This window comes from Passer montanus, unplaced genomic scaffold, assembly GCF_014805655.1.
Source record: "Passer montanus isolate IOZ18808 unplaced genomic scaffold, ASM1480565v1 scaffold103, whole genome shotgun sequence".
Taxonomy (NCBI): domain Eukaryota; kingdom Metazoa; phylum Chordata; class Aves; order Passeriformes; family Passeridae; genus Passer; species Passer montanus.
Window position 1 is genome coordinate 1,186,298 of NW_024356838.1, and position 27,140 is coordinate 1,213,437.

The 27,140-nt window shown below is 37.6% G+C and overlaps 1 protein-coding gene across 1 annotated transcript in view; it reads left to right on the plus strand.

Moving 5' to 3' along the window:
* SLC35A3 (solute carrier family 35 member A3) overlaps window positions 1-27,140 on the plus strand; it is a 41,631-nt gene that overhangs the window by 1,168 nt on the left and 13,323 nt on the right. Inside the window, 26 exon segments of the mRNA XM_039717922.1 lie at window positions 71-115; window positions 635-676; window positions 1,290-1,328; window positions 2,389-2,427; window positions 3,122-3,160; window positions 3,409-3,447; window positions 3,733-3,771; window positions 4,037-4,075; window positions 4,781-4,810; window positions 6,231-6,272; window positions 6,783-6,821; window positions 7,429-7,467; window positions 7,736-7,774; window positions 8,134-8,172; window positions 8,666-8,704; window positions 9,259-9,297; window positions 9,796-9,834; window positions 10,170-10,205; window positions 10,693-10,722; window positions 11,591-11,626; window positions 12,105-12,140; window positions 13,181-13,219; window positions 13,641-13,679; window positions 14,854-14,892; window positions 15,442-15,480; window positions 15,737-15,766. Of these exon segments, the coding sequence (XP_039573856.1) occupies window positions 1,302-1,328; window positions 2,389-2,427; window positions 3,122-3,160; window positions 3,409-3,447; window positions 3,733-3,771; window positions 4,037-4,075; window positions 4,781-4,810; window positions 6,231-6,272; window positions 6,783-6,821; window positions 7,429-7,467; window positions 7,736-7,774; window positions 8,134-8,172; window positions 8,666-8,704; window positions 9,259-9,297; window positions 9,796-9,834; window positions 10,170-10,205; window positions 10,693-10,722; window positions 11,591-11,626; window positions 12,105-12,140; window positions 13,181-13,219; window positions 13,641-13,679; window positions 14,854-14,892; window positions 15,442-15,480; window positions 15,737-15,766 (891 nt within the window). The 5' untranslated portion in view covers window positions 71-115; window positions 635-676; window positions 1,290-1,301.

The following is a 27,140-nucleotide window of genomic DNA, read 5'->3' on the forward strand; positions in this document are numbered from 1 at the left end:
GTCCTTGAAAGATGGAAAACACTTTATTTGGAGAAGCAAATTAATCAGCTTTTTAAAATTTTCTTTGCAGGGAGGGTCTTCTGCTTATGATGGCAGCAGTGAATCCTATGGTCAGGTAAATACTCTTCTTTGTGTAAATGTTGCTGAGGACCAATACCCTGGCTGAAGTAAATATGCAGCTATATCTGTATTTCTGCTGTCACTATATTCTAATGAAAGTGATCTTTTATTTGAGGAATGAGTAAATTTGTATGTACTTTAAGCTGAGTAGCTGCTTACAGGGCAGTAAAAGGTGGGGTGCCTCCAACCTTTAAGGGTTATTTTTCTCAACAATATATTGAGCTCAACAATATCTTCTCAACAATGTCAAGATCTCGAGTTACCTGCAAGATAAGGTCTCTTCATAAGATGCAGGTCTCTTCAAAAGTGGAATTAGAAATTGAGTTTAAAAATATGTAACATTAGTATTTTACAGTGACGTAAGTCTGAGTTGCTGAACAGTTCTGATGACTAAGTAAATAATAATATTTTTTAAATCTGCCACAAGAAGAAGATCCCTACAGTAAGCAAAAAAAAAAAAAAAAAAAAAAAAAGCCTGTTTGCAATATGAAAATTATTTATGTTTTCTTAACAGGGTGGATCTTCTGCATATAGTGGTTCTGAGGCTTATGGCCAGGTAAAGTTTATCTCCTACATCAAAAGCTTAAGCTTGCTGTGTTGATTCTTACATGTACTGGGTTCTATGCTTCAGTTATTTTTAAGTGGCCATGACCACAGAAATGCCATTTTAACTTTTGTTTGTCTTTACCTTTGTAACAACTCAAAATGTTTCCATAATGTAGAGAATATGAGGCACTATGTATGCTGTTTTTAACTGTGACTAGCCCTGTGACTATTCAGTGCTTTAACAATTTTATTGTTCATACGTTAGCTCGTTCAAAAGGTAAATACTTCATGCATTTACTTTACATACTTATGCAGAAGTTGTTGAAAGTTTAACTAATGGGATTTTTTAATATAAAGAATGATAACTTTGCAAATTAATTTCATTGAAAACTTTCTCCCTATAAAAATTCATGTTTGCAAGGAGGGCTTTTTCCCAGCCTCTTCTGCTTAAGCAACAGGTAAAGTTAAATATTTTTTCTTTTCTTGCACGTTCCCTAGTTTAGGTAAAGTTTGAGATTCTAAGTGCTAAGTTAGTTTTATTCTTCTATTTTATATTCCCCACAATTAAGAACATGCAAGAGACATTTTCACATGAAAATTAATGTTTTTACATTATTTTACAGGACTCACCTTCTATGGGAGCCAGTGAAACTGAAGATAATGTAAGCATTTCTTCTCAAAAATATCAATATCTTCATTCACTCCCTTTTAAAGTATCTAGGTGCTTACATGGACCTTTACCTTATCTGATGTCACATGATTGTGCTATACATGACAAGGACTTCACAAACTAAAATTGCAGTTACAACAGTTCCAGCTTCTAACAATCAAACATTTTTTGAATTTGTTGTTAGAAGTAGCAATTACAAAGAAAGGTCTTTTTATTTCACAATTTCCATCAAAACTCAGTATTTGTATATGACTACTTCCCTCTTTCCATCCGCAGTTCGCACTACATTTTGTTTGTTTTTCCAAATGCCAGACACATGATTCAAGTTCCTTCAACTACATATTGCATAGGAATGGTCTGTTTTCATATAGTGTGGTGAAAACTGCCTGCTTTTCTTAAAATAATGCCTTTTCTCCTGACTAAAGTATATGTTCTATTAACTCTGCTGAAGCTATTTATAAAACTTTACAATTTTTAAGTCTTTTCCATGGTCTTGGTTAGTAGGAAATTGCCCTCTGCAAATAATTACAAATTCAGCTGTGCTGAATACTTTAGTACTTAGTCACAATATATGTGTGACTTTAATACTTTAGACTTTAGTCACAAGTATACTGTGTCAATAGCTTCAATGCAGTTTCTGAACCAAATCTTCTTATGGATATTCAAGAAAGCTAAAATATGATACTACAGAAGGTCTAAGAAACCCTCTGAAAGAAACTAAGGTGTAACAACAGATATGTACCACATCTTGGCCTTTGAAAAATCGACAGCTTTGCAAATGATGATGTTTTTCCCTGAAACAGTCTGGAAATAAAATATATTGAGAAATTATCTCATTCCTTATCAGGATTCAGCTTTCAAAAGAAAGAAATGCCATTCTCTAGAAATGAGTAGAGAAAGAATTTGTAGACTGCTTATCCTACATCTTCAACCTTCCCACAAGCAGTACCTCCCTTTGCTTCCCACCCTTGCTTAGAAAGAAGTAGTAATATTTGCCATGGCTAAATTAACTAGACTCTAATCTAAACTAACTAGATTCTAATCTTTTTTAGGATCCCTCCTCACCGTCTGGTAGCCGCCAGAGTGAACGGGTAAGCAACCCCTCCTTTTTTTAGTGCCAGGTGCCAGCCCAGTGCTTGGCAACTGCAGCACCTAAATTACATCTCCTGTGGAAACCCTGAGGCAGCTCCAGTGTGGAACAGAAAGCCCTCAAGCACAGCAGGAATGAGGATATGGTTAAAGAGTTTAAGTGCTGCTAGAAATCCCAGTGATGCTGAGGTGTGCTCTTGAATCTCAAACTCACATCACAAATGTGATAGCACAATTTGCATATTCAGGTCCTTACACTTTTTAAATAATTGATTTTTCTGCAAAGAGTTTCAATACCATGATTTTTCCAGCACTTATTCTAAATGCAACCCTTTGCTTGTTGTGCTGTATGACTTACTTATGAAGGCTTCCATTTTCCTATCATTTTAAATGGCACATATTGTATTTATTCTAATGACACAGAATGAGAAATTATTTTGTTGGAGATTTAACTCTTTCAACTTTTGTATCCTAGAGAATATCTTCCACCAAAAGAGCAGTTATCAGTAGACATGAAGGGCATGTGCTGTTTTATATAGAAAGACAGTAGTGGTTTTTTGTTTTTCTTGAACAATCCGTGACAGAAAATTAAGGCATGTGGAGAAGCAAGGAGGAGTGTTTTTCTTCCACTCTGATTTTTCCAGTTTTTGGGGTTTGGTTTTTCCATGTAATTTCATCTTAAATACATTTTTCCAGGATTTTTATTCCCCAGGAGGCAGCCAGTCAGGTGGACATGTAAGCATCTATTTTATTTATTATTTGCAGTTCTCTTTCAAAATGGCTGTAGTATTTAAAAATTATCCCAATGAATAAATGACACCAAAGCATTAATTTCCTGGAATTTATCATGACATCTGGCATCATGTCTTGTGAAATCAAATTGCAAACTGTTTGAATAAAAAAAATTAAAATTTTGTGTGTACAACAGTCTTGTTCTCCAGAAGCCATTTCAAACAAAAATAAATTGGGCCTTCTTTTTGCAGGGGTCATCTTCTCAAAGTGGTAGCTACTCCAGTGGACAGGTAAATAATAAATCTTTGTATTTTTGACCTGAAGAATCAATCTTATCAGTCATACAAAAGTTTGAGGCTCCATATTGTATTGCAGCAATTTTTAAGCTGTGAATTAAAAAGATTGGTTTATTCTTCCTTACATAGCTCTATGTAAAATTTCAAATGCAAGCAGAGTAATCAAAATACAATTCATGTATTTACTGATATTTTAACACCAGGAAACATGAAAGTAATAAATATTTGGCATGAATTTATATCTTATTTTAAATATAAAGTAAGTAATTTTTTTTTCAGGACTCATCCTCATCTGGAAGCAGCCAGTATGGTGGGCAGGTGGGAAATTTTTCTTCTTCGTTGTTATTGTGAGGGGTTTACCCCCCAGTGTACATATTTCAAGAAAATCTTACCAGACTGGTAATACCTAAATTTCCAGACTACTCTGTGGTTTATTTTATTCTCATTAATCTTTCTATAGCTAAAATTGCATTCTCAACCAAATGGCTCTTTCCAAACAGAGTCAAAAAAGTAAAAGACAATATTTTGTATTTAAATGCATGTGTCACAGAAAAATCTTTAAACAGGAATGTAACATTTACAGGGTTCACCTTCCTCAGGAGGCAGCCAGTCTGGTGGACAGGTATGACTTTCTTTGTCCACAGTCTTCCGCTGGGCTACTGTCAGGCACCCTGATTTATTTCTCTCATCTTTCCTTTACAAGAACTGTTTTCCTTCACCACTCTCCTTTTTGCCCAAAGCCTCAACAACACATTGTTTTCTTTTGCCATTTGTCATTTGGGCATCCTGCAAGCCAGAGTAACCAGCAGTAATTGTTTGGCATGTGTATGTCAGCTTCTGTACCTGCTTTGGTACTAAACAAAATTAATGCATATTGAAAGTGTAAAGTGAGACACTGAATGGTGAACTCATGGCCACTTGTCAGTTAGTTTTATCAGAGTAGAAATCACCTGTTTTCTGTATCATCTGTAACACGAAACAGTTCTGCATGTACTCCAGGTGCTCTGGCCTGTTTAGAAAAAAAATTGCCTTCTGTGGTACTACTCAGAATGTTGTATTCATCCTTTTGCTGAGTATTATTTTTAAGGTAAAAATTGTAGGTAATAAAATTTGAAGATTACAAAATGAGCATTTTGTAGCCCCACTGGAGCAATAAGTGCAGGAACAGTTGCATGGGATGAAACAGATTCAGTTCTTGAAGCTGGGCAATTAAAATGTGGCTTTATGGTTTGCATGCCTGGGATGGTAGAAGTAATTTGAATTGTAACTAGAACCCATTTCAGTCCTGTGCTCTTGACATCCTAAATATTTTCTGCATTCTTTACAGGGTGGATGTGATTGTTCTGGGGCAAATTCTGTAAGTGCTACTTGTTCATTATACATTTTCCTTTACTAAACTATTTAACTGGAAAATTATGTGAGATGCTATTTATTTCTAACTTACTTATTTGAATGTACTCTTAATTTTACATTCATTGTTCTTTTGGTGACTTAGATGGTTCTGATATGGTGGGAGTTATTTCTTATCATGCCAAGATTCAGTGTTACAGAATCATTGAATAATTTAGGTTGGAGAATGCCTCGGGTCCAACCATTAACACAGCACTGCCAAGGTCACCACTTAGCCATGTCTCTAAGTGACACATGTACATGTTTTTTCAGTACCTCTGGGGCTGGTGACTCAGCCCCTTCCTCAGCAACCCCTCCAGTACTTGATAATCCTTTCAGTGAAGAAATTGTTTCCTAAAATCTAATGTGGGCCTTCCCTGGAGCAGCTTGAGGCCATTTCCTCTTGCCCTATTGCTTGTAACTTGAATGAAAGGACCAACCCCCACCTGGCTACAACCTCCTTTCAGGGAGTCGTAGAGAGCAATAAGGTCCCATCTGAGTCTCCTTTTGTCCAGGCTAAACAAACCCAGCACCTTCAGCTGCTCCTCACACATCTTGTGCTCCAGACCCTTCCCCAGCCCCTTTGCCATTTTTGGACACAATCCCACACCTTAAGGCCCTTCTTTTACTGAGGGGCCCAAAAGTGAACAAGGATTCAAGCTTCATCAGTGCCCAGTCAGTGCAGGGGGACAATCACTTCCCTAGTGCTGCTTGCTGGCCACATTATTTCTGATAAAAGCAGAAAGCTCTAAAGCTGGCAGTGAGCTGCATTTCTGAGCAGTGATGTCAGCTGCTGTACAATATTTACAGAGATGTGTATTTCTTCTCAAAAAGCCAAAAAAATATTGCATTAAATAGCAGAGTTAATTGACAAAAGATCTATCATGAAAGAAAGCTAAAATAATATCCAGTCTATAAAACTGCCAATCATAAAAATTTGTATCAAAAAGCAATGTTTACAAAATAGAAAACATAAACAAAACAAAAAAGGGTGTGACTTCTCACTTGTGCTTTTAATTCCATATTAAATTTCTTAAGGACTATGAAATAGGGTAATCCCTGTTTTCCAAAGCAAATCATATGTGGCCTATCAACATGTAGCTTGTAAAGGGCATTCCTGCACCTTGGAAATACTCTTCTTTCCTAGGCAATGAATTATAGGTAGATACAATATGTTACTTCATTATTTATGGTCTTGTGGGACAAAAAAGGGATATTTTCTCTATTGGCAAATTGATAAAAGTAAGTGAAGTATAAGTGTAACTTATTTCAGGCTGAGATATTCTTCCATTGAAATGCTATGGAACAGACATTCTAAGGTTTTGTTTCACTTATAGTTTATGACCAAAGACAAACGGTAATTTTTCTTTTCTTTTTTTCCTTTATAGGGTGGATCCCCTACTTTAGTCAGAAGCGATTCCTCTGCAAATGTAAGAAATGTTCATCAGCTTTTAAATGTGTCCTCTGTTTGCTTTATCAGTGTAATGGCTAGAGAGGATAAAAAGAGTCAGTGTCTAATAGAAGTCATACACTTGTGAAAATAACCTACTTTAGTTACAATTAAAAATACACACAGGACATTCGTTTTAATTGTAACTAAAAAATGCACACAGGACATTAGTGCAGTGATCTCAGTTTCTCTTTCCATTTGAAACAGTTTTCATTCAAAGAGAAGCCTTACAATGAAAATTTTTGTACAAACACAGGTAGATAACAGCATAAGTCTTTACATTGGGAGTCAATTCCATTGGCTTCCTTTGAATTATGTAAAAATATCACCCAAGGATATGCATTTATGTTATTTTATTCCTCTTAGATTATTACTGCAGGAAAGTTTAGTACTAGTCTTTATGTGCTACTATCTTTCAAGAAGTTTTGCTACAAAAGACTTATTTAAGAGCAAAATAATTGGTGGTTTTGGTGTTTGCATTTTTCCCCAGGACACATCTTCTTCTGGAGGCAGCCAGTACAACAGCCAGGTAAGCATTCATTCCAAAAAGAGAGGCAGTTTGCCACTTCTGAAAATGATTGTTAATTCATTCAATAAATTAAATTTTTATATAGGAACTGGGTAAAAAGAGCAAAAGCCCAGCAAGTGAAATTCATCTTTTATTCCTATTTGACCTTATTCGATTACGAAGAAAAAAAAAATCCAATCTCCCCTCTTTAAAGAGACCTTTTGTTGTATGAGGTTTCAGCAAATTTTCTTAGTTTGGTTTTCAGAGTCCTGTTAGGTAGCCAATATTTTACTGCTAGCTCTGGCCCAGCATTCAGCTTTCCAAATTAAAAAAAGTCATTCTCCAGAAATGAGCAGAGAAAGAACAGGAAAGAATGTCACTTTAACCTTCCCAACATGTCACACAAGCAAAGCACTGTGTCTTTGCCTGCCACTCTTGCTAAGTATCTCAGGTATTTTCCCAAATTAGCTTGCTCAACTTAAATCCTAGTTATTAAAGCATTCTGAAAGTCCTGCTCACCTGTCTTCACTCTTACCTTGGTCTCTTGCTCCTGTTGTCCTGGAAGAGTCATGCTTTTATTTAAGGAAATCCTAATGCAGGTAATTCACTCATCTGGTATTCTTTACAGGATTCATATTCCTCTGGAGCTAGCCAGTATGGAGGACATGTAAGTTCTTTCTTTTAATATTTTATATTACATTTTTAATAAATATTTAACTCCTGTTAAGGATCTCAATTTAATATATCACAAAAATTGACAGTGGTCTTTACTCTGTAGTAATATTGTGAATTCAAGGAAGACAAAAAACAGAGTTTATTTTGGGATAATTACACACAAACACTCAAATAGCAAAATACAGGTGTCTTTGCCACTTCTTTCCATAGAAAAATCCAATTAGATATTCATAAATAACTAATTCTCAATTGTTTTCCAGGAGTCATCTTCTTATGGAGGCAGCCAGTATGGTGGACAAGTAAGCATTAATAGTCCCCATTTTTGTAGTTTATTTACTGTCCACCTGATTGACTCTATCTTAGCTTTAATTTAATCTAAAATCTTTTCAGTAAATCTTTCTCTGTAGTGTTCTGATGCTACTGTAATTAAACAAGTTCAGATGAAGAACATTATCTAAGACTAAAAAAAAATAGAACGTGAAATACTTGGTTGACTCAATTGACTCTTGAAATTTGCAGGACTAGATATCATGTCTCTCTGAAATAAATTAGTACTTTATGAAGCTAACCAGAATTTTTAAAGCCTCATGAAATGATTCTATGAGCTTATGAAACAGGTGTAACAAGGTTTCAGTTTCCATTTTTTGTTTATTTTTAGGGTTCACCTTCCTCAGGAGGCAGCCAATATGGTGGACAGGTGAATATTCTTCCCTTGTTGCATTTACTACTTTATCAAAGAGATTTGGTAGTTCTCTGGGTAAAAGAATAAGGAGATTGGGGTTTGGTTTGGGGGGGTTCTGCCCATTTTTTATCTAATTTGTTGCTAGGTATACAATGGTTATAAATCAGGATGCCAAGCCACAGAAGAGCTTTTAAGATGGAGCTTCTGAGGCATCATGGTTTTAAAGAGATTGGGGTTTGGTTTGGGGGGTTCTGTCCATTTTTTATCTAATTTGTTGCTAAGTATATAATGGTTATAAATCGGGATGCCAAGCCACAGAAGAGCTTTTAAGATGGAGCTTCTGAGGCATCATGGTAAATGCAGATGAGCCTCAGCCATTTTGGCACAGTCTGCTTCAGTCCACTCACAGTTCTGGAGTGAAGGAAACCGGGTACTCCTTCATATGTATCATGGTTTAAAGGATTACAATGTCATGGATATAGAGATTATTCAATTCTTTTTTGTTCAGGGTTCACCTTCTTCAGGAGGCAGCCAGTATGGAGGACAGGTGAGAATCTCTTCTTCTTCCACACCAAAACTGGGTACTTTTATATTGACTGAAAAAATATTTTGTGAAAAATGTTTTGTTTATCTGATAACAGATAGGTATCTAAATATATATGATCTGAAGCAATACAAAAATTATGGAAATCTGCTGCTTCTGTTGTATTAAATGCAGTTCTGGCCTTGTTCTACCCTCCAACCTGGCGTGTTGCTGTCAAGGTTTCTTAGCTCTAACAATAAGGAAGGAGATTCATCCCTCCTCTACCTCATTTCCTTCAGAAAAATGCAGTATGAGAGTTGATATCTGAAAAGCAATATGGTTTAAAATAGGAAGAGGGGAGAAGGTGAGGAGTTACTGGCTCCTCATGCCCCTGTGAAATGAAAGATGACAAAGTTCCTGGTGCTGCCTGCAGGTATAGCCTCTAATATGGAGTGACACAGAAAGCAATAGGCTGAGTATTTACCTTCCTGTCATTGTGCAATAGAGGAAAAACATAGTGTTTCTTTTAAAAGCTCTTAACCTTTTGATTTGAGAAATAATTGGCACCTTTGCTACAGGGCTCATCTTTCTCAAGTGGCAGACCTTATGGAGGACAGGTGAGAATTGTTTTTCTGTTTATGGGTGTTTTCTCCATTGTTTGCCTTTTTTTCTGGTTTTTTTGTTTGTTTGTTTATTTGTTTTTTGGTGGGTTTTTTGTTTGTTTGTTTGTTTTTTGGGTTTTTTTTGGTTTTGTGAAAATCAGAATATTTTTTAAAGGAGTGTCTTACAGCAAAACAGTGTTTAGACAGAATAAATGAATATCTGATTCTGCTGTGCCAGGCCATATAAGCAAAGTATGGAAGGCTGCTGTGAGCACACAGTCCGGGGCAGCAGCACTACTCACACCTGCCTGAAGCTGACTTTGATTCAAACTGCATTGTTCTGCTTAAACAGCAGCCCCTGTAAAGGCTTTCAGTGGATTTCAGTATGGTCATAAAGTAAATGTTCATGTCTCTGTGGCTCTTAAATCCAAGGAAGACATAAATGTGTTTTTCTGTGACAGGTCATGAGCTAAAGAATGTGCAACAAATCCAAATGCTTTTTCATTTCTTTAGGGTATAGCTTCTTCGGGAAGCAGCCAGTATAGTGGACAGGTAAAACTTCTGCTTTCATGGTACTTGCAGTTTGGGTGCACAGCTCATCAGGAAAACAGATGGGTATTTTTTGCAAAAAAGGAGCATTCTGAGATAGAATAGCATCAAGCCATACTGAAGCAGTCTGAGTCTGTCTATATCAGATAATGTTAAGAGCAAATGATACAGGAAGCAGTGACACTGCACAGAAATGTTTCTTCAACATATCACGGTTTAAGAAGATAATTTTTGTGTTATGTTTAAGTGGAAGCAATTTGAAATTCTGAGAACCACAAAGAACAAGTGAGACTGTTACTCAGTAACACAGAAGTAATTAAGTTACTCATTTCTTCCAGGGCTTTTCTTCAGGGGTCAGACAGTCTGGAGGACAGGTATGTTGTCTCTCTCTGCACTGTTCAGTACTGCTAGTGTCATATACTCACAAATTGCTTTGTGTAACTTTCATTCACAAAAACTGTTTCCAGTTACACATTTTATCCAGATTGAATGTGGAAAATGAGGCAATGAATAGTAAACACCTGGCCACCTCCAAATTTTATCAGAGTAGAAGTTACCTAATTGGCCTCCACTGGAAGTCATCTAAAGAGCACTTACCCTTTTGTGAGTAGGTTTTACTATAGATTTTAAATGAGAAGTTAGAAGATTCTATTTTAAAATTTGATCAGTAAGTGCGCAGCTAGCTTAAAAGGGCAGAGGAGAGATAAAGAAACTGCTTTTTTCAATGGAGCTTGATATGTTGATGAACAGTGTTTTATAGTCCATTTTCTTAGAGTAGCAGAATATGAGTTTGATTTACTAATTCAGAGGCCTATTCCCATCACAGACCCAGGAAAGTAAGTTTGGTTGTGTTTTGTACAGGGTGGGTGTGTGTGCCCCGGTGGAGGTTCAGTAAGTATTTTTTGTCTTTATATATTTTTCATAGTATGTACATGTACTGGAAAATTCCCAAGGAACTACACTTCTTGAAATAATTCTGTCTGTGAAGTTCTATGTATGATGAAAGCTTTTTTCCACATTATGTTAAAATGATCAATTTTGAACCTGCTAAATGCAAAAATATTAAGCGACTTGCAACCATAGTATTGTATTCAAAATACAAACTACTCAGTTTGTAAGAGAGGCCTGGGACTTTTCTAAGAATCTGTGTCACAAATATCTCATTGTGTACCTGTTGGGTTTTGGACTTTGCTCTTATGATAGTTATTAACAGTGTGATTGAACTAGTGAAATTTAGATTAACATTTTGACTCCAAATTCTTTCAGAATGGGGCAGAGAAACACATTTGAAAAAGTTAAAGCTATTTCCATTTTTCTGTCTAATTAGTGTACTTCCTATTTCTCTGTAAACTTCTAAAAAAAAAAAAAAGCCAAAAACCCCCCAAATACACATTCAGTACAGTCAAAAATTGCTTGGATCACTACTTCTCTTTATTGGTCTGTGTAATCAAGCAAAATGACGTCTGAGTATATAACCCATGGTATATATGCCAATTTTGAGAATCAAAAGTGTTGAAAACAACATATAAATTACAATTTATATAAACAGAAATTACATAATAATAATAATAGTCAATTATATACACATTATATATATACACATATATATTCCTTGACATATAAATCAAGATGAATCAGAATAACAGTAAGCGGTGTAAATGACTTGATCACTGCAGTAGGTCACTGTGTTCTCTTGGATTTCCTCTGTGTGACACTGAGGTTAGGACAGAGTAAACATTGCTGTTTCTGTTGAATGCAGGGCTCTTTCGCAGGAACCAACTACCACGGTGGACAGGTAGGCAGTTTGTCTCTCACATTTACATAGATTAGTTCCTCAGGAATAAACATGGCTCAGTTGTCATATGTGCCAGCAGCCATTAAATATTGAGCTCAATTTAGTCACAGAGATAGGTACAATAATTTCAGAGTGCAAAACGGGGCTTTTACTCAATCACTCTTGACATTTCAGTTATATCCTTCTATATACAAGAGCCAAGGTTTTACTTTGTAGTTATAGAAGCTTTCTTACCTTGAAAAATTACTGAAGAATCATTCACAGGGTTCATCTCACTGCATAAACCAACAATGTGAAGTATGCACAATTAGCCATCTGCCACTGCATTAGTAACTGTGTAAAATTCTTCCAGTTAGTTAGTGTCATGAGTATTGTTTATATTATATTAAGTCCAGGATCTTTTTTTGCCATTTAAAAACTTGTTGCTATTTAAAAAAAAAAAAAAAAAGGTTATTAAAAATTTGCATTCTTTTTATAGGGTTCATATCCTGGAAGTAATCAGTATGGTGGACAGGCAAGCAAATTTTCTTTGTTTTCAAGATCTTACTTCTATTTGCAATTTATCAGCTGAAAAAATATCATGCAGTACATATACTGACAGTTTTTAGGGTCATTGTACTCCTAATAAATATTTGAAAACAGGTACTGTCAGTAGCTGGAGTCTACTCAAAATGGAGTAGCATGAACAAATTTCCATGCAAAGAAATTCCATAGATCATTATTTTAGTTGTTTTACCTCAGAATGCCTCTTATCTCAAGTGATTATTTTAATATTTACATTAAATACTTGGAAAATTAGGTACAGAATAAACCAATAGATACTGCTTTAAAAATATAAATTCGTGTGTTACACACAGTAACACTACTTTAACCTCTTCAGGTCACCTCAAGACTCTTCCTGTTAAGCATGTACCTTTATGCAGACTGCTTGCCACTGATTCAGAAATGTTACTAGTGCAAATAGCTGACAGATGAAATGCATGACTAACTCAAAAGATGGAGCTTATTTTTCATTAGTATTACTGTGTTTGCAGTGTCTCACTGTACCATACTAAAAAAATTAATTGCTTTTTACTCCACTGGCAAGCATTGGTGTTCAGTATCACTATTAAAAAGATAATCTCACCTAGAATGGAGAGGATTCTTAACAGCTGCAAATATTTTTTTCCCCCCAAACTACCTATTTGGTAATATTAACAGTGTCTTTACAATAATACACAAGGTGCTCTCTAAACATGTCTGACATAGTAGAAAATCACAAATAGAGTAAATTGGGTTTTTTTCTCTTGATTGGAGCCATATCTAAGACACTTTTGATCCATTTATTTATGGAACAGAACAGTCTCAGCAGGTGTTTTGTGACCACCCAATTTACTACTTTCAGCTGTTGAAGAACTTCAAGGCATTAGATCAGAAGTCTTTTACTGCATCTTTTTAGATTAATATACTTTCCAGATTATGACTGAGATCTCCTGTAAAAAGTCCAGTGATGTTTCATTTTGCACAGAATAACAAAAAGTAACCACTGTTCATTTTCTGTGATTTTTTTAATAGGGATCTTATCCTTCAGGAGGCAGCCAATATGGTGGGCAGGTTAGTATTCTCTTTCCATCCCATCACTTCAAACTCTTTCCTAACATAGTCTCTAAATCAGGTCAGTTACTTGATGCTGACAGACACATTAATTTGGCCATTTTATTAAGTTTAAACAGGATTGAAATAATTTCAATAAGGTGAATAAAAGATTTGGTTACAATGAGTTACTGCTCTGAGTATAAAATATTCCTTTGAACACACTATAGTTGCCAGGCTGTTTTTCATAACACTGCTTTCTTGATTCAAATTGCCATTGCTGTGGTGTGTAGTACAAAGTGTAAATTTTAAGCATCCCATTTACCTTTTTTTGTTCAAAGAACACCCAAATAAGCTTGTCTTATGTACTGCAGAAATTGTCTCAAGACAGTGGTAGAAGATTTTACATTCAATTAATACAAGTTTGATTTACTTTTTACAGGGCTCATATCCTTCTGGAGGCAGACAACATGGTAAACCAGTAAGTACAAAACATTCAAATTTACCTTTCTCTTTTCTTATACACCTGCTTAAAAAAATGATAGCAAGTTAGTTATAGACTAGACAGGGAATCACTTTAACATGCAAAGAGTGGCACCTGATTTACTTATCTGGGATATTCTCAACAAATTCAAAGATGATATTTATTTTCACACAGTTTTGAGACAGTTTACTGTGTAGTTGAACCAGTAATCACAGAATAAGTCCACTGGATTTTTGTGTGTGTGTATGTAAGGAACTTCTGAACAGCTATTTATGTTTAAATTAATAATAATAATACACTTTGTGCTCAGAGCTCAGTTTCTCATTGATTTTGTATGCATTTTTCTTAAGCATTTCTGTCTTGCTTTGAAGAAAACACTTTTCCTTTTTGAAGGAAATAATAGTTGCCATTTAACTATGCATATTTTCAACTTCTACCATTTCAGACTACTCTTTTTACTATGTAATTTGGACCTCACTCTTGCCATTCAATGGCAGTTGATACAAATGTTTTAGCTTATCTCTTATAGAAAAGATGTACTTGTAATTAAAAAGTGATCATAAAGGTTACATTTTCTAATACATGAATCCTAAAGGTAGGACATTTTATGTATGTATTTGATGGCATTTCTTAAAAACTTAATGGTTGTAACATTTCCTGTTGGCAATGCCATTCAAATAAGCAGAGTCTCTTCACCAGAAAACTGAATAAGATGCTTTAGGAACATCTAATTTTTATGTACCTACTTTTATTTTCAACTACCTTTGTTCTTAGAGTTTCCTTTAAGTAGGGGCTATAGAGTGAAGGCCTCTTATAATTTGCCTTATTTTGTTGGTGCTGTCTTTTTTTTTCCCCAAATGTAACTATATACTGATACCAGGAGAATTATGGTTTAATTGGACCTTATTATTTTTTCTATTCCATATATTAAACAGAACCATAAACCAGTTCTTTTTTTCTTGAGAATTTTGTATTAAGTTGTCCAATACAACATTTAAAAGAACACACATAACAGAAAATGTTAAATATATGTATTTCAGATAAAGTTTTGCCTGGGATTTTTAGATGATGATACAAAACAGTGTTCATTCTTCTGTGGTCTTTAATTACAGAGAGCAAGACTATTTAAGCACAAATAGACATAGAGTCAAAAACAGGTATCTTTTTTCAGGGTTCCTCTTCCTCAGGAGGCAGTCATCAAGGAAAGCCAGTAAGGATATTCTTCTTTCAGTATTCTGCAACCAAATTAGAAATGGGGATCTTGGGGTTTAAGATAGGTAACAACAATGAGGGTGAAATTTTAAATTGTGTTACAATGGTAAAGGTATGAGAAAAATTACCAATAAGAATTGGAATATTTTGTTGAAACTTAGGATGAGGCAGCATTTATTCCTCCCATAGCAAAGTTTTTATATACTCTGTTACTGACTCATAGGAACATGCTTGGGCCATTCTAATAAGAATGATGCATTTAAATATCAGTGTAATTGTTTCAGTTTCCAAATCTGTAGTTCAGACAAGACACATTGCTTTGACCCATTCCTCTGAAACTCTTCCTGCAATAAAAAGGACATAGCTGTGCTTATTTGAGGCTATTCAATTAAAATAGGGGGGAAAGTGCAGTGAAAAATGGCAAAACTAAAATCACTATCAGACCCAATATTAATCCAGGGCATTTTCAAGATTGCTGTGTGCTCTTTGGACACTGTTCACTGCAGCCTTGTATGACAAAATTAAACGGTTCGTAATTATTTCACAGGGTGGCTCTGGCTCAGGAAGCACTTACTCTGGGAAACCGGTAAGAATACTTTCACCACAGCACTTAAATCTTCTTTTCTCAGTAAACAAAAAACCTGGGTGATGGGTAGAGAAATTTTGGGATGACTTGGTCTGAAGAGAACATTGTGTATTAATACTATTTCAACCTTCCTCTTGAACAACTTAAACCCATGCTGTGGGTAAAGCTATTAAAATCTTGTTGATCACAGGAAAAAACTGTTCAAAACCGTTGGCTGGGAACACCTCTATAAATGTATTTGTTTGTTTATTTTCAGCAATCACCTTACTCGGGCGGCAGTCAAGTGGTAAGAATTTTTCCTCTGTAGTTTCTACTGGTTTCTTTCTATAAATGTCAGAAAACTGAAAGCTGCCAAATTTCCTACATCTGAATGAATGTTTGAGAACACATGTGCAACATAATAAATGAAATAGTCTTAAACAAAAATGAAAAGTGGGACCACATAGGTGCTTTATACTTTTGACCCTGACTGTCACTGAAAAATATGTGTTGATATAAATGTGGCACATGATCTTTTGACATCAGAAAAGTCTATGTAATAGACGTGGCTAATAGAAAAAGATTTCTCTGAAAATTTCTATGCTTTTATAATAGCAATAAAGAGAACTATTTAGGAATGGGTTTATCAAATTTTTCTCTCTTTTTTTTTTTTTAATATAGAGCTCTGCTGGGAAACAGTCTACTCCCCAACTCCTGATGTTATTCAGTGTTTTGAGTGCCTTTGCTCTCTCTGCTGCTGTATCAAAATGGTCTATATGAACTTCTGAAGTGTTACTTGACATCCTAAACACGGATTATAATCTGTATTATTAGATTACTTAATGTAAGAAAAAAGTACCATTAAGTCAAATTGGCAGATGCTACTTGGCTGTTATATTGCATGTCTAGCTGGTATGTCATGCCCCTCATTAGTTTACCTCTGGTTTTAGTCATTAGTAGTTATCATTAGTTGTGTCAGTGTTTTAGGCATCATTTTAAGAGAGCATATGGTACCCTACCTATAGGACATATTTTTATTTCCAATAGGGAATGCGATGAACACCTACCTGAAATGATTGGTGTGACAAATGAATACTTAGGGAAATATTTGGTTATTAACCAAAGTGGACAAGGTGAAATAAACTGTTGTATATGCAAACTGAGCACTGTGCCTGGTAATCATGGCATAAGGTAAGGCTGATGTGAACTTCTGATAAGCAGTCTCCATGGGACAGAAGAAAAGATGCTGAAGTACTATCAGAGTATTGGTTTTAGTCTTTTGTAATCAAATGCAAATTCAATATGGAGATTGCAAAAAAAAAAAAAACCACCAAAAAACAAAAACCCACCCCCCACCAAAAAACCCCAACAAAACAAAACAAAAAAAACCAAAAAAAACAAACAAACAAAAAAAAAACAACACCACAGACTGAATTTTTGGGGTTATTTAAAGTTTATTCATTAGGAAAATTCAACAGATCAGAGCAAAGACATTATGAACTCCATTCAAACCAACTGCAAATACCTAGAGTTCTGTAGAGAAGCATAGGAGCCACATATACCCCGGATTAGGCTGATAAACTACAACCTGCTGAAAAAGAAAGCCTTTTTCCTTGGAAGGAATAGAAAAATAATTAAATTCATAAAACTAATACCATCTTGGCTCCTTTTTTCAAGTGCTTAGTTTAACCTGTGATACCTCGTGTGTCTGAAAGGTTAATGTCGTGAGTGCATCTACAAGCAGGTACATCAGTGTGCTCGCTGAAACACCAGGGCCCGTTTTTGAGTTCAGGAGCTGTTCCACACCTTGCAGCAAACTCTTCTGGAGCTCTCAGAGCCACCTTCTGTTTGGTGTTAAGAAAGCGCATTCACCTAAAGCATACTTCTAATGAATGTGTTATCGAACATGTGCCTGCTATTAAAATTACCATTATTAGTAGCGCGCTTTTCTGTCACGGTTTACAATTGTAATTGCTGGGAGAGGTTTCCATTCAAGTTCTACCAACTTCCGCGGGGCCAGGATTTCACCCGGTTTTGATGTGCAGCACCACCCTTTGCCAACCATCGGTAAATCAACGTGCAATTGAAGCACAAAGTTATGCCTATATACGATCTTCAAAATTCGGTGGATAATTTGTTTCTTCGGACAACACAGGAATGTCCTGTTTGAGAGGTCCGTACCTTAATTCTAACCATCCCTACCATTCTCTAATAAATTTGTGATGGGTTTCATACAAAACGCTGGTGTCGGTGGCTCACGGTTTGGGCGGGTCACGGCCCGTGCCGCTCCCCGCGCCGCAGGGGCTGCCGGCTCGGGCGCCGCCCGTGCCCCGCGCCGCTGCCCCTCACCGGCCGGGCCCTGCCCGGGCCCCGCGCCCGCTCCCGGCTCTCGCTGCAGCCGCGGCCCTGGGAACGGAGCGGGCGGGGCTCGGCTGCAGCCGGAGCCTTTGCGGGACGGGACCGCGGCTCCCGGAAGCACCGGGAGCCGGAGCGAGCCGAGCGGGGCCGGCGGTGAGCGGCGAGCGGGGCCGCCGGGCGGGCGCGCAGGTGGGAGCGGAGCCCGGCCGGGGCTGTGCGTGAGGGGCGAGCCTGAGGGAGGCCTGGGGGAGACGTTTGGGGGCAGGGGATGGGGCGGGAAGCAGGGCTGTGGGAGCAAGCTGGGGAGGGAAGGGGTGGGATTGAAGAGACACCGAGAGAAATGTCTGCAAATGGAGCGGCTTGGGCAAGAGGGAAGGAGGGTGAAGTTGCTGTGGGGAGGCGGCTGTGTGCGAAGTTGGGAAGGGGCACGAGTCTGCCCAGAGCCCTGTCAGTGCTGCTGAGGTTGTGACTCCCGTGCTGGTGCTCTGCTGAGGAGATCCTCACTGTGCGTGATGTGGTGCTGCATGTGAAGTTCACAGAAATGCACATTTGACAAGTATTTGCGTGGTTATCATAATTCTATACCAAGTTATTGAAATGAGAAACGCTCTAGTGGTACAGTACTTACGGATTAAGCAGAAACTCAGAGGATAGAGATAACAAATGTAATAATGCATATTATAGAATAAACTGAAAGATAAAAGATGAATATCAGGAGGAACCTGAAGTTGTTTCATTTTATTAAATCCTATAAACTATGTTTTAAACCAGAGGGGGGAAGACTTGGATTCCAGATAAAATATTTTAAGGTAGTGATTGAGTGAAGAAGACTGACACAGATTTGAGCAAAAAAGGGGAGTGTTACTTGGGACATAAAGAAGGGATGCAACAAACCTTTCTAAAGCTGACTGAGAGCCACCTGAGTGGGAAGTTTTATTTTTCATGGTGGTCTCTGCATAGGAGGATTGGGATCTAAGACAGCCTTTGCTTTTTAAAGACCATATGTGCAGAATGAAAAGGTGGGTCTTAGAATTAACATTAGGTGATGGGCTGCTTTTCTCAAAATCTGTGGGGTTGCCTCTCTCCATAGGCACTGCACTTGACTTACCAGCGTGCTCACAAGCTGAGTTGAGCTACAGGCTGCAGGGTGAGTTTGAGGGAGGTGACACTTGTGGAGAAAGTGATTTACAATAATCTCTGCCTTTGGAAACTGTAGTTCCCTTGTACATTGTTAAGCATTGTGAGAAGAACTTGTGATTGAAAATCGCAGTTCTGGACAATAAGTATCCATTGGTTTGGGATGCAGGATGTTCTGGTTGGTAGAAGTAGTATGTGTAGCAAAAATACTGGTTTGGGGAAAGACTGGTTCTAGTAAGTATGAATTTGCTTTCTTTAGAGCAATGTATTGTTAGGAGTAACTCTGCCTCCAACAATCCTGCAGGCTGCCTACGCAGCCTCATTCCTTATTCAGGTGATGCTGTTGTTTGCAACAGTGAGAAAAAGGCGGGGATCATCTGTGCCAAGTACCTGTGGAATTCAAGTCACATGTCCCCTTAACCAGTTCTGGATTTGGCAGTGTTGAGGGAGCACAACACATACTTATCTTTGGGACGGGCTAGCTAGACACAGTTATTCCTCCCATACTGTTCTGGAATTGTTTACTTCCTGGGCTTATTCTTCACTGCTTACTTCAGTTCCCACCGTATTCAAGCTGCTTGTGCAGGCTACGTGCCTGTGCTGCACAGCTGGATCACATCAGTGTAGGATGTCTCTAGAGGGGAGGAGAGATTCTTAACATCTGTACTTCTCAGGATCTAGCATGATGGTTCTGAGTTAGGAGCTCAGGATTTTGCCACTGGGTTTCTGAACTTTGTCTTACATTTATATCTCTTCAGTGCAGTTCAATTGTCTCATTTTGTTTGTAATTACTAGCATGCTGCAGTGCCTACAGATTGATTTTCCCTGGAGGATCTAGTTTGTGTTATTCTACTCCAAGTAGGTCACCTTGACTGAGGTGTTTGACACACTGTGTTGCCTTGAGCACCCAGACTTGATTTGTAATTCATAAATAGCATAAGTGTAAGCTGCAGCTGAACCCCAGCTGGATTCAGTGTTCAGCCTTTCAGCACCTTAAATCAAGCTCCTTCATTGGCTTATACATCTGCAGGAACTGCATTCCAGCAGTCCTTTGGTTCGTGGCGTTGCACTCCTGTGTGCTTGAGGAGGGGCGGGCATTTGAACTGAAACTGAGAACTGAATGGCTCCTTGCTTGCAGAGGCTGAGTGTGGCTGCTGGGATCTATCTGTGCTGTGATCTATATAATGAGCACAGTGTATGTTCTGTGTGAAAATGAGATGCAGTTCAGGCAGCTTGTATCAAATTTCTGTGCTGGCAGGCAGAGTTTGGCTTAATGACTGTTAAGTCAATATAAAACTATTGCACTACTGGGCAGAGTTGGAGTCTTCATCTTACAAAAAATGCTGGTGTTAACATTTAGCTCAATGAGGGCCTGAATTTCCAGAACACAGAATATTTGTACTCAATATGTGATTTGTATAATATTTATCAACCCAAATTTTCATCAGTCAAAAAAATGCAATCTCTGTATTCTTAGGTTTGGTGTAAAGGATAAGGGTGGTAGGCTTAAAGAGCACTTAACCACAGATACCACATTTTAAGATTCACAATGTTTTACTCTTCCTGCCCGATACATATTAGAATGCTGGGGTTTTTTTCCCCCACAAAAGAAAGAAACAAACTGAAAACCTTTGGGAGCTCATAAAACAGCTCACCCACGTTCCCTTTCTGCTCAGTTCTCTGTCATGTAAGAAAACCCTGCCTGAGTCCCAAGGAATTTATAGCATTCTCTGAAACGAGACTTTAGTTAATAGTTAATATGGAATTGCATTCCCTTTGTTAAACTTGGCAGTGTTGGAATTTCCTGGTTGAGTGATACATATGGCCAGTGAACCACTGATACAGCCTCCACTACCTTTGGCAGAAGCCAAGGTTTTGGAGCAAAGTTGAGAAGAAATCGTTGGTTGATCTTTAACAGTTACCATTTAATGAGTAACTGCTCTGAACCTAGGTGCACTTGCCAGTTTTGAAAACCATCTGTATGGTTTTAAAATGGCCAAGAGTTGTGGTTTGACCCCAACTGGCAACTAAGCACCACACAGACACTTGCTCACTCCCTCTGCTGGGATGGGGCAGACAATTAGAAAGGTAAAAGTGAGAAAACCTGTGAGTTGAGACACAGACAGTTTAGTAGGTAAGGCAAAAGCTGCACATGCAAGCAAAGCAAACCAAAGAATTCTTTTACCATGTTCCATGGGAAGGCAGGTGTTCAGCCATCTCCAGGAAAGCAGGGCTCCATCATGTGGAACAGTGACATGGGAAGACAACGCCATATTCTGAACCTCGTCCCTCCTTTCTTCTCCCAGCTTTATGTGCTGAGCATGACTCCATGTGGTCTGGGATATATCCCTGTGGTCTCTTGAGGTCAACTTTCCTGGCTGTGCTCCTCCCAACTTCTTGTGCCTCCCCAGCCTCCTCACTGGTGGGGTGGAAGGCAGAAAAGTGTAGCTCCTGCTCAGCTATAGTGAAAATGTCCCTGTGTTATCAGCACAGATCCCAAATCCCTGCCAGCTGCTGTGAAGAAAATGAACTCTACCCCAGCCAAAACCAGCACATGAGATATGGTTGTGCCTAGGGAGCAAGATGACGTTGCAGGAGCAAGGTCCTCCAGTGATCTACTGTGTTCTGCTTGATCACATTGTCTTTAAAATACCATTTGAATGGAGTTATGTTTTCAGTTCTTTTCACTAGTTAAATTTTTTTAATGTAAATTGAGAAATTGGAAATATTGCCTGAAGGATCTTTCATATGAAAAAAAATCTTCTTCCTCAGTTTCTGCTCAAAGAGTAAGCAACAGACTTTGCTAGAGGATTTGCTTTTTACCACACTGCTGAAGAGTTGTACAAACTCCAAGAGAAGCACAGTTTTGTCTTTTTTTCATAGTGTACTTAGTGCACTTTATAATGTCTCCAGCAAGAAAAATGAGTAACAAACTGGAAAACAAAAGAAAGAGCAAGGTAAGTTTTTAAATTGTGAAGTTATTTGCAGTGATTTAGTTGCAAAGTGCCAGGTATTTGGGGAGGAACAGCTGACAATTGTAGACAGTTTATGGGAGGGAACAAATAAGAAACCTGTTCGCAGTATGAGGAAAATGGAAAACGTAGTACTGACATTTTAAAGTGAGAAATACAAGATATTTAGGACATGCATTACTACAATTACAGTGACATGACAGATTTCATCCTGTGGTGGTGAGAGGAGAAAGAACTGTATTATAAAATTTTAGCAGTCCAAATATGATAGTTAAATTATTTGTGTGTTGTAAAATCTACTTCAGAACGCAGTTCAGCAGCACTTAACTAGATTTGGAGAGGTCTGTGCTCCCTCTGTACCGTGTGGGATATTTGTCATAAAATTACAGAATGGTTTGGGAAGGGATTTTAAAGGTCATGTTTCTGACTCCCTGCCCTGAGCAGGGACAGCTTCCATAGACCAGGTTGCTCAAAGCCCCTCTAGCCTGGCCTTGAACACTCACTCACAGTAACTTAAAGATCATCTGTTTCTGACTCCCTGCCCTGAGCAGGGACAGCTTCCATAGACCAGGTTGCTCAAAGCCCCTCTAGCCTGGCCTTGAACACTCACTCACAGTAATGGAGTTTCTCCAGTTCTCTGGGCAGCCTGTTCCAGCCCAGGCCCTTGCACTTGGCCTTGCTGAACTTCATGAGGTTCCTTCTTTCCATTTATTTATATATTTAAAGTACATGTTGTATTTATGTACTACCTCTGATAAATACAAAGCTATATTCACTGAAAAAAAAAAAAAAGAGTATTTATGTAATGGAAGTTTCTCTGAGGAATGTAGTTGTGTTGCAGAAAATGACATGTTACTTGAGTGTTATCCAGCACAGGGAAGAGAGCAATGTGTATAGAAAGTAAGTGAAGCATAGACAGAAGTTTTATAAAGATAGGTTCTTTAGGTTCAGTGAGTTATCTCTTCCTCCACCTTCCAGTTGGGCTTTTCCTTTGTTGACAGCTTATTGTATTTGTATAGCTGTGGTGTCAGCACTAGGTTCATATTACACTGCAGAAATACGAGAACACCATCCTGTTTCTTTAATCTCTTATCCTGACTTCAAACCAAGTGCTCAGGAAGTTTGTCCATACATGTACCACTGGAATGACACAGAGGCAGGCTCAATCAGTGTTTATTTTCCAGCAGATCCCATATGGAGAATTTGGTGTAGTAGCACAGAAAATCTAAACTTTGCCTTTGGCAGTTTTGAGAGGCTGGTTGTCTACTTCTGTGTTGGGCTTTGCATTTTAACTGATGCACAAATGCCTTTTGTTGGTTGAGCAATGTTAAACTGATTAGTCATAAAATGGAATAAGACCTAAGAAAAAGAACTCCTGTAACTTGGCTTTTTTACTCTAAGAAACTGTCAGCAATGAAAACATTTCACAGCCAGGCTGGAAGGAATTTAATTCACGTAATGACATCACTCTGAAGATTTGGAGCATGATACTTGTTAGTTAATTTTCCTTTTTTAAATTAAACTTTACTTGTGACAGAGTATGGAGGAGTAAAGAAACAGTTGCCAATAGAAGTTACTTTTGTCAAATCTTTTGGTGAATTTTACTTTTTTGGTGTGAGACTTGCTGGAATTTGCTGTTAATTTTTTTTCTTGTCTTTCATCTACTTCTTCAGATAGTGTTGGGTGCTTGGAGTTTTTCCTGTAAGCTTCTCTGATACTCCGTGTAATTCTGATTTTGAGTCCTTCTACAAAGTTAAGAATAGAATCAGTTCATAAACTAATCCTTAATTTTGCATAGGATTTTGCAACAGTAGATACTTATCAGCTGAAAACTTCAAAAGTTTATACCATCAGATCTTTAAAAGACAAAATTTTAAGATTAAGAAAAGTCCCATAATCTTATTGCTCTGTAGTAAACCCTGATTAGTATCATGGAGTTTTGGTATGCTGTTCATTAAGTCAATTTGATTATGGCCTAGTTTCATCTGCAAGTTTACCGGTATTTGAGGAGGGAAAGTGTAGGGATAAAATAAAAATAAAATGTAAAATACTAAGTTTTAGCCTAGGTTGCAGGTATTACAAAGGGAGATGAAAATCTGCAAGTCAGAAATGTATTCATTTTTGAATTAATATTATGAGCTGAAAATACGTGATTTTCCACTTCAAAAAAATCTGCTTCTTTTGAAGAGTTATTCTTCAGACTTTGGACAGGATGGTACTTTGAGCTGAAAGTATTTCTTCCTGTATAGATTGCTTTGCTTTGGTTTGTGTTCTGAAAACCTTTCCAAGGTCCTTCTTCTTTTTACTTTCAGGGAGAACAGTTCTTCACATAGAATTCAAATTTTATGCAGCTGTGTGTACTGAATCCAAATGTTATGTGGCTGTAAATCCCACCTTGGCTTCCTGAGTATTGGCTCCTTTATAGGGCTGCCTCCCTTGTGGCAGAGGGTGTGTCCATGGCACACCGAAGAAATTACACAGAAGGAACTGATTTTTTTTTTAACATTGGCTAACAGAAGAGTTAGTCTGCGTTAAAAAAAATAGACTAAAATAAGAGTTAAAAAAAAGAGTGACGAGCCCAGTCCCTGAGGTGAGTTATTTAGTATTACAGTCAGGGAACTGCAGGTCCTTAGCACAGCCCGGTGTAAGGTGCAGTTCAAAAATCAGAGTTCATGTCACCACTCAACTTCCAGTCTTTGAATTAGCAAATCTAAATCAGAGTTTTCAAACAGATGCATCCTGCAGAGTACAAAGTAGTACATCCAAAGCCCAGTAAGAAACTCAAGTTGTAAATCTGTACAGGAAATGCAGTGGGAACTTCAATGTCATTGTTGGTTTATGACAGTCCAGGTGTGGACTGTTACTGGAGGCAATAGTTCATTTGTTCTGTGGCTGCTGCTGTGAGGGTAGCAGGAGCTCATGGCTACAAGTGAGCTCTTACACCTCTGATAGTCACTTCTAAATCTAAAGGTGCTGTACGACTGCAGTTGAAGACAGCCCAACTAAAGTTCACTATCTTGCTCCTTTTGTGGATTGTTCCCAGTTTGCAGAAGAGGTCTGTGAGCTGATAAGCAGGTCCTTTAAAAGAGAAGAGACCAGGAGAGCTGATGAGGTGTTCTGTGTGCTTAGGAGAGAGTGGTTATATCATTGGCCTGTGTACATTTCAGAGCTCTAGTTCCTGCTTGGTGAATCACCTTGTAAGTACAGCATGAAACTTCACACATTTGCTGTCTACAAGCCTGTCTTGTTGATCACTGACAGGACAACTTTTAAAAAATACCCTTATTTCAGCTATCATGCTGGACACTTAGGTTCCATTCTGTGTGCACTTCTGGAACTCTGAAATGCATTAGAGACTTCCTTGCATTAGCAGGAAATATTTCCTGCTACTGGTGCCTTTTTGAGACACATTGTTTGGGAAAAGTTCCCTTTTTCTATTATGACTTCTGCGGAAGAGAAGACAGAAGTTAATGATGTGGTATGGATTCTTTATGGCTTTGTTTATGGGTTTATCAAAGTGTTGTGCTTGTTGGTTTATTTTCGTGCTGATTGCTTTGATACTTGCTCCCTACCATACTAGTGATTTACTTTTAAAATTACATTTTTAGCTGATTCATAAATAGATGGTTGTATATTATGAAAAAAATAATGTGAACATTATTTTTAATATTATTGCCTGTTTTGAAGGTTACAGAATTGATATCTGATGATTTTTGACATTTGTAAAACCGTTTGTCGTTTCAGGCTGACAGAATGCAGAAATTTGTGTCCAAGTCAGGACAGATATGTGTGTTCCCGTAATCTGTATTTTGTTCAGAAGCATTTTGAAAACTAAAAACAAACAAACAAACCAAAACCCCAAAAGAAGTGTGCTTTCATGAAATTTAGTGTTTTTTGTCCTAACAATATGTTGCTTTTTATTTCCAGTTTTTCAGGTCTGAATACTAAAAAATGAGGTAAATGAGAACAGTGAAAGAAACTGTTTGTTCAAGTTGGCTCACATAAATGTCAGTTTTCTCTAGTATCATAGGCAAGCCTTTTAGTGACATTCAGTATTCTTCTCTCAGTAGGGTTTTTTTTCCTTTACCTTTTTTCTCCTCTGTGTTGCTGGTACTTCTCCAGAAAGCATGGTCTCTGAGTGTGCATGTCACTTCTTCATCACTTTGCAGGAACTGTTCTTTTTCTCCTACTTGTTCTCAGCTGTAGCAAACTTACTCATCAAAGTTGTTGTTCTTCAACTAACAGATCATCTCAGTTTTGTTGTTTAGGGTGCATAATTCCACAGTTAGCACCCTCATGTAATGGATTATTTCACCAGAACCAGTGGAAAATAGCAAATCTTGAGCATTGTCTGCAGCTTTCTTCTCGTTCATGGTTTATATTTCTGTCTGATTCATATTGCTCCAGTGCAGTTGCATCTTTAGTATTTGTTTCTTCAGAAGTTAAATGAGATTATAGTTCATACAAAAGTATATCCTATTAAGATTTCTTAATGAAACCTTGTGTATTTCTGCGTCCTGGCATTTTTTTCTTCCTTATTTGCCAGTGTGCTTTTACAAATATGTTTACAAAGGCTTGATTTTTGAGATAAACAATTTTATTGTGTAAGATACAAGTGTGTACTTCATATCTTTGTGGCTGTTGATAATTCACTCCTGTTTGCAGGTTACTGCAATGTCTTTTAAGTGTCACTGTCATATAGGTAACAATTTGACTTTGAATATTTGACTGGAGAAAACTTATAAATATTTAGAGACAGGATAAGGACTAATCAGAAATATTTGAAGAATGTAGCTCACCAAATATCTACAAAACCAGCAATGAAATGCATCTTGAGCTAGAGAAGTGCAGTTAGCAAGAAACTGCTTTAGTTCTAGCCACGAATACTTTGAGGTAGCAGCACATCCTTGAGCAGCGTGGACAAAGCTGTGTAGTTAATGACTCAGAAGCTGTGTGCCTGCAGGTGTAAAACACAAGGACAGCTCTGCCATATGCACCCAGCAAGTGGCTGTGTCCTGACTTCTGAAATTAACCACATGCATTGTCTTGGCTTGTTACTCTTCTTTTGCTTGTAAACATAGTTGTAAACTTCTGGTTATGGTTCTGATTTAACTTTGGCATTATAAAAAATGGCTGGTTTTGCATAAGTGGGCAATGAAGGGAGTAGAAGATAAGCTTTTGTAGAAAACAATAGTTTCTGTGTATGAAAGTTCT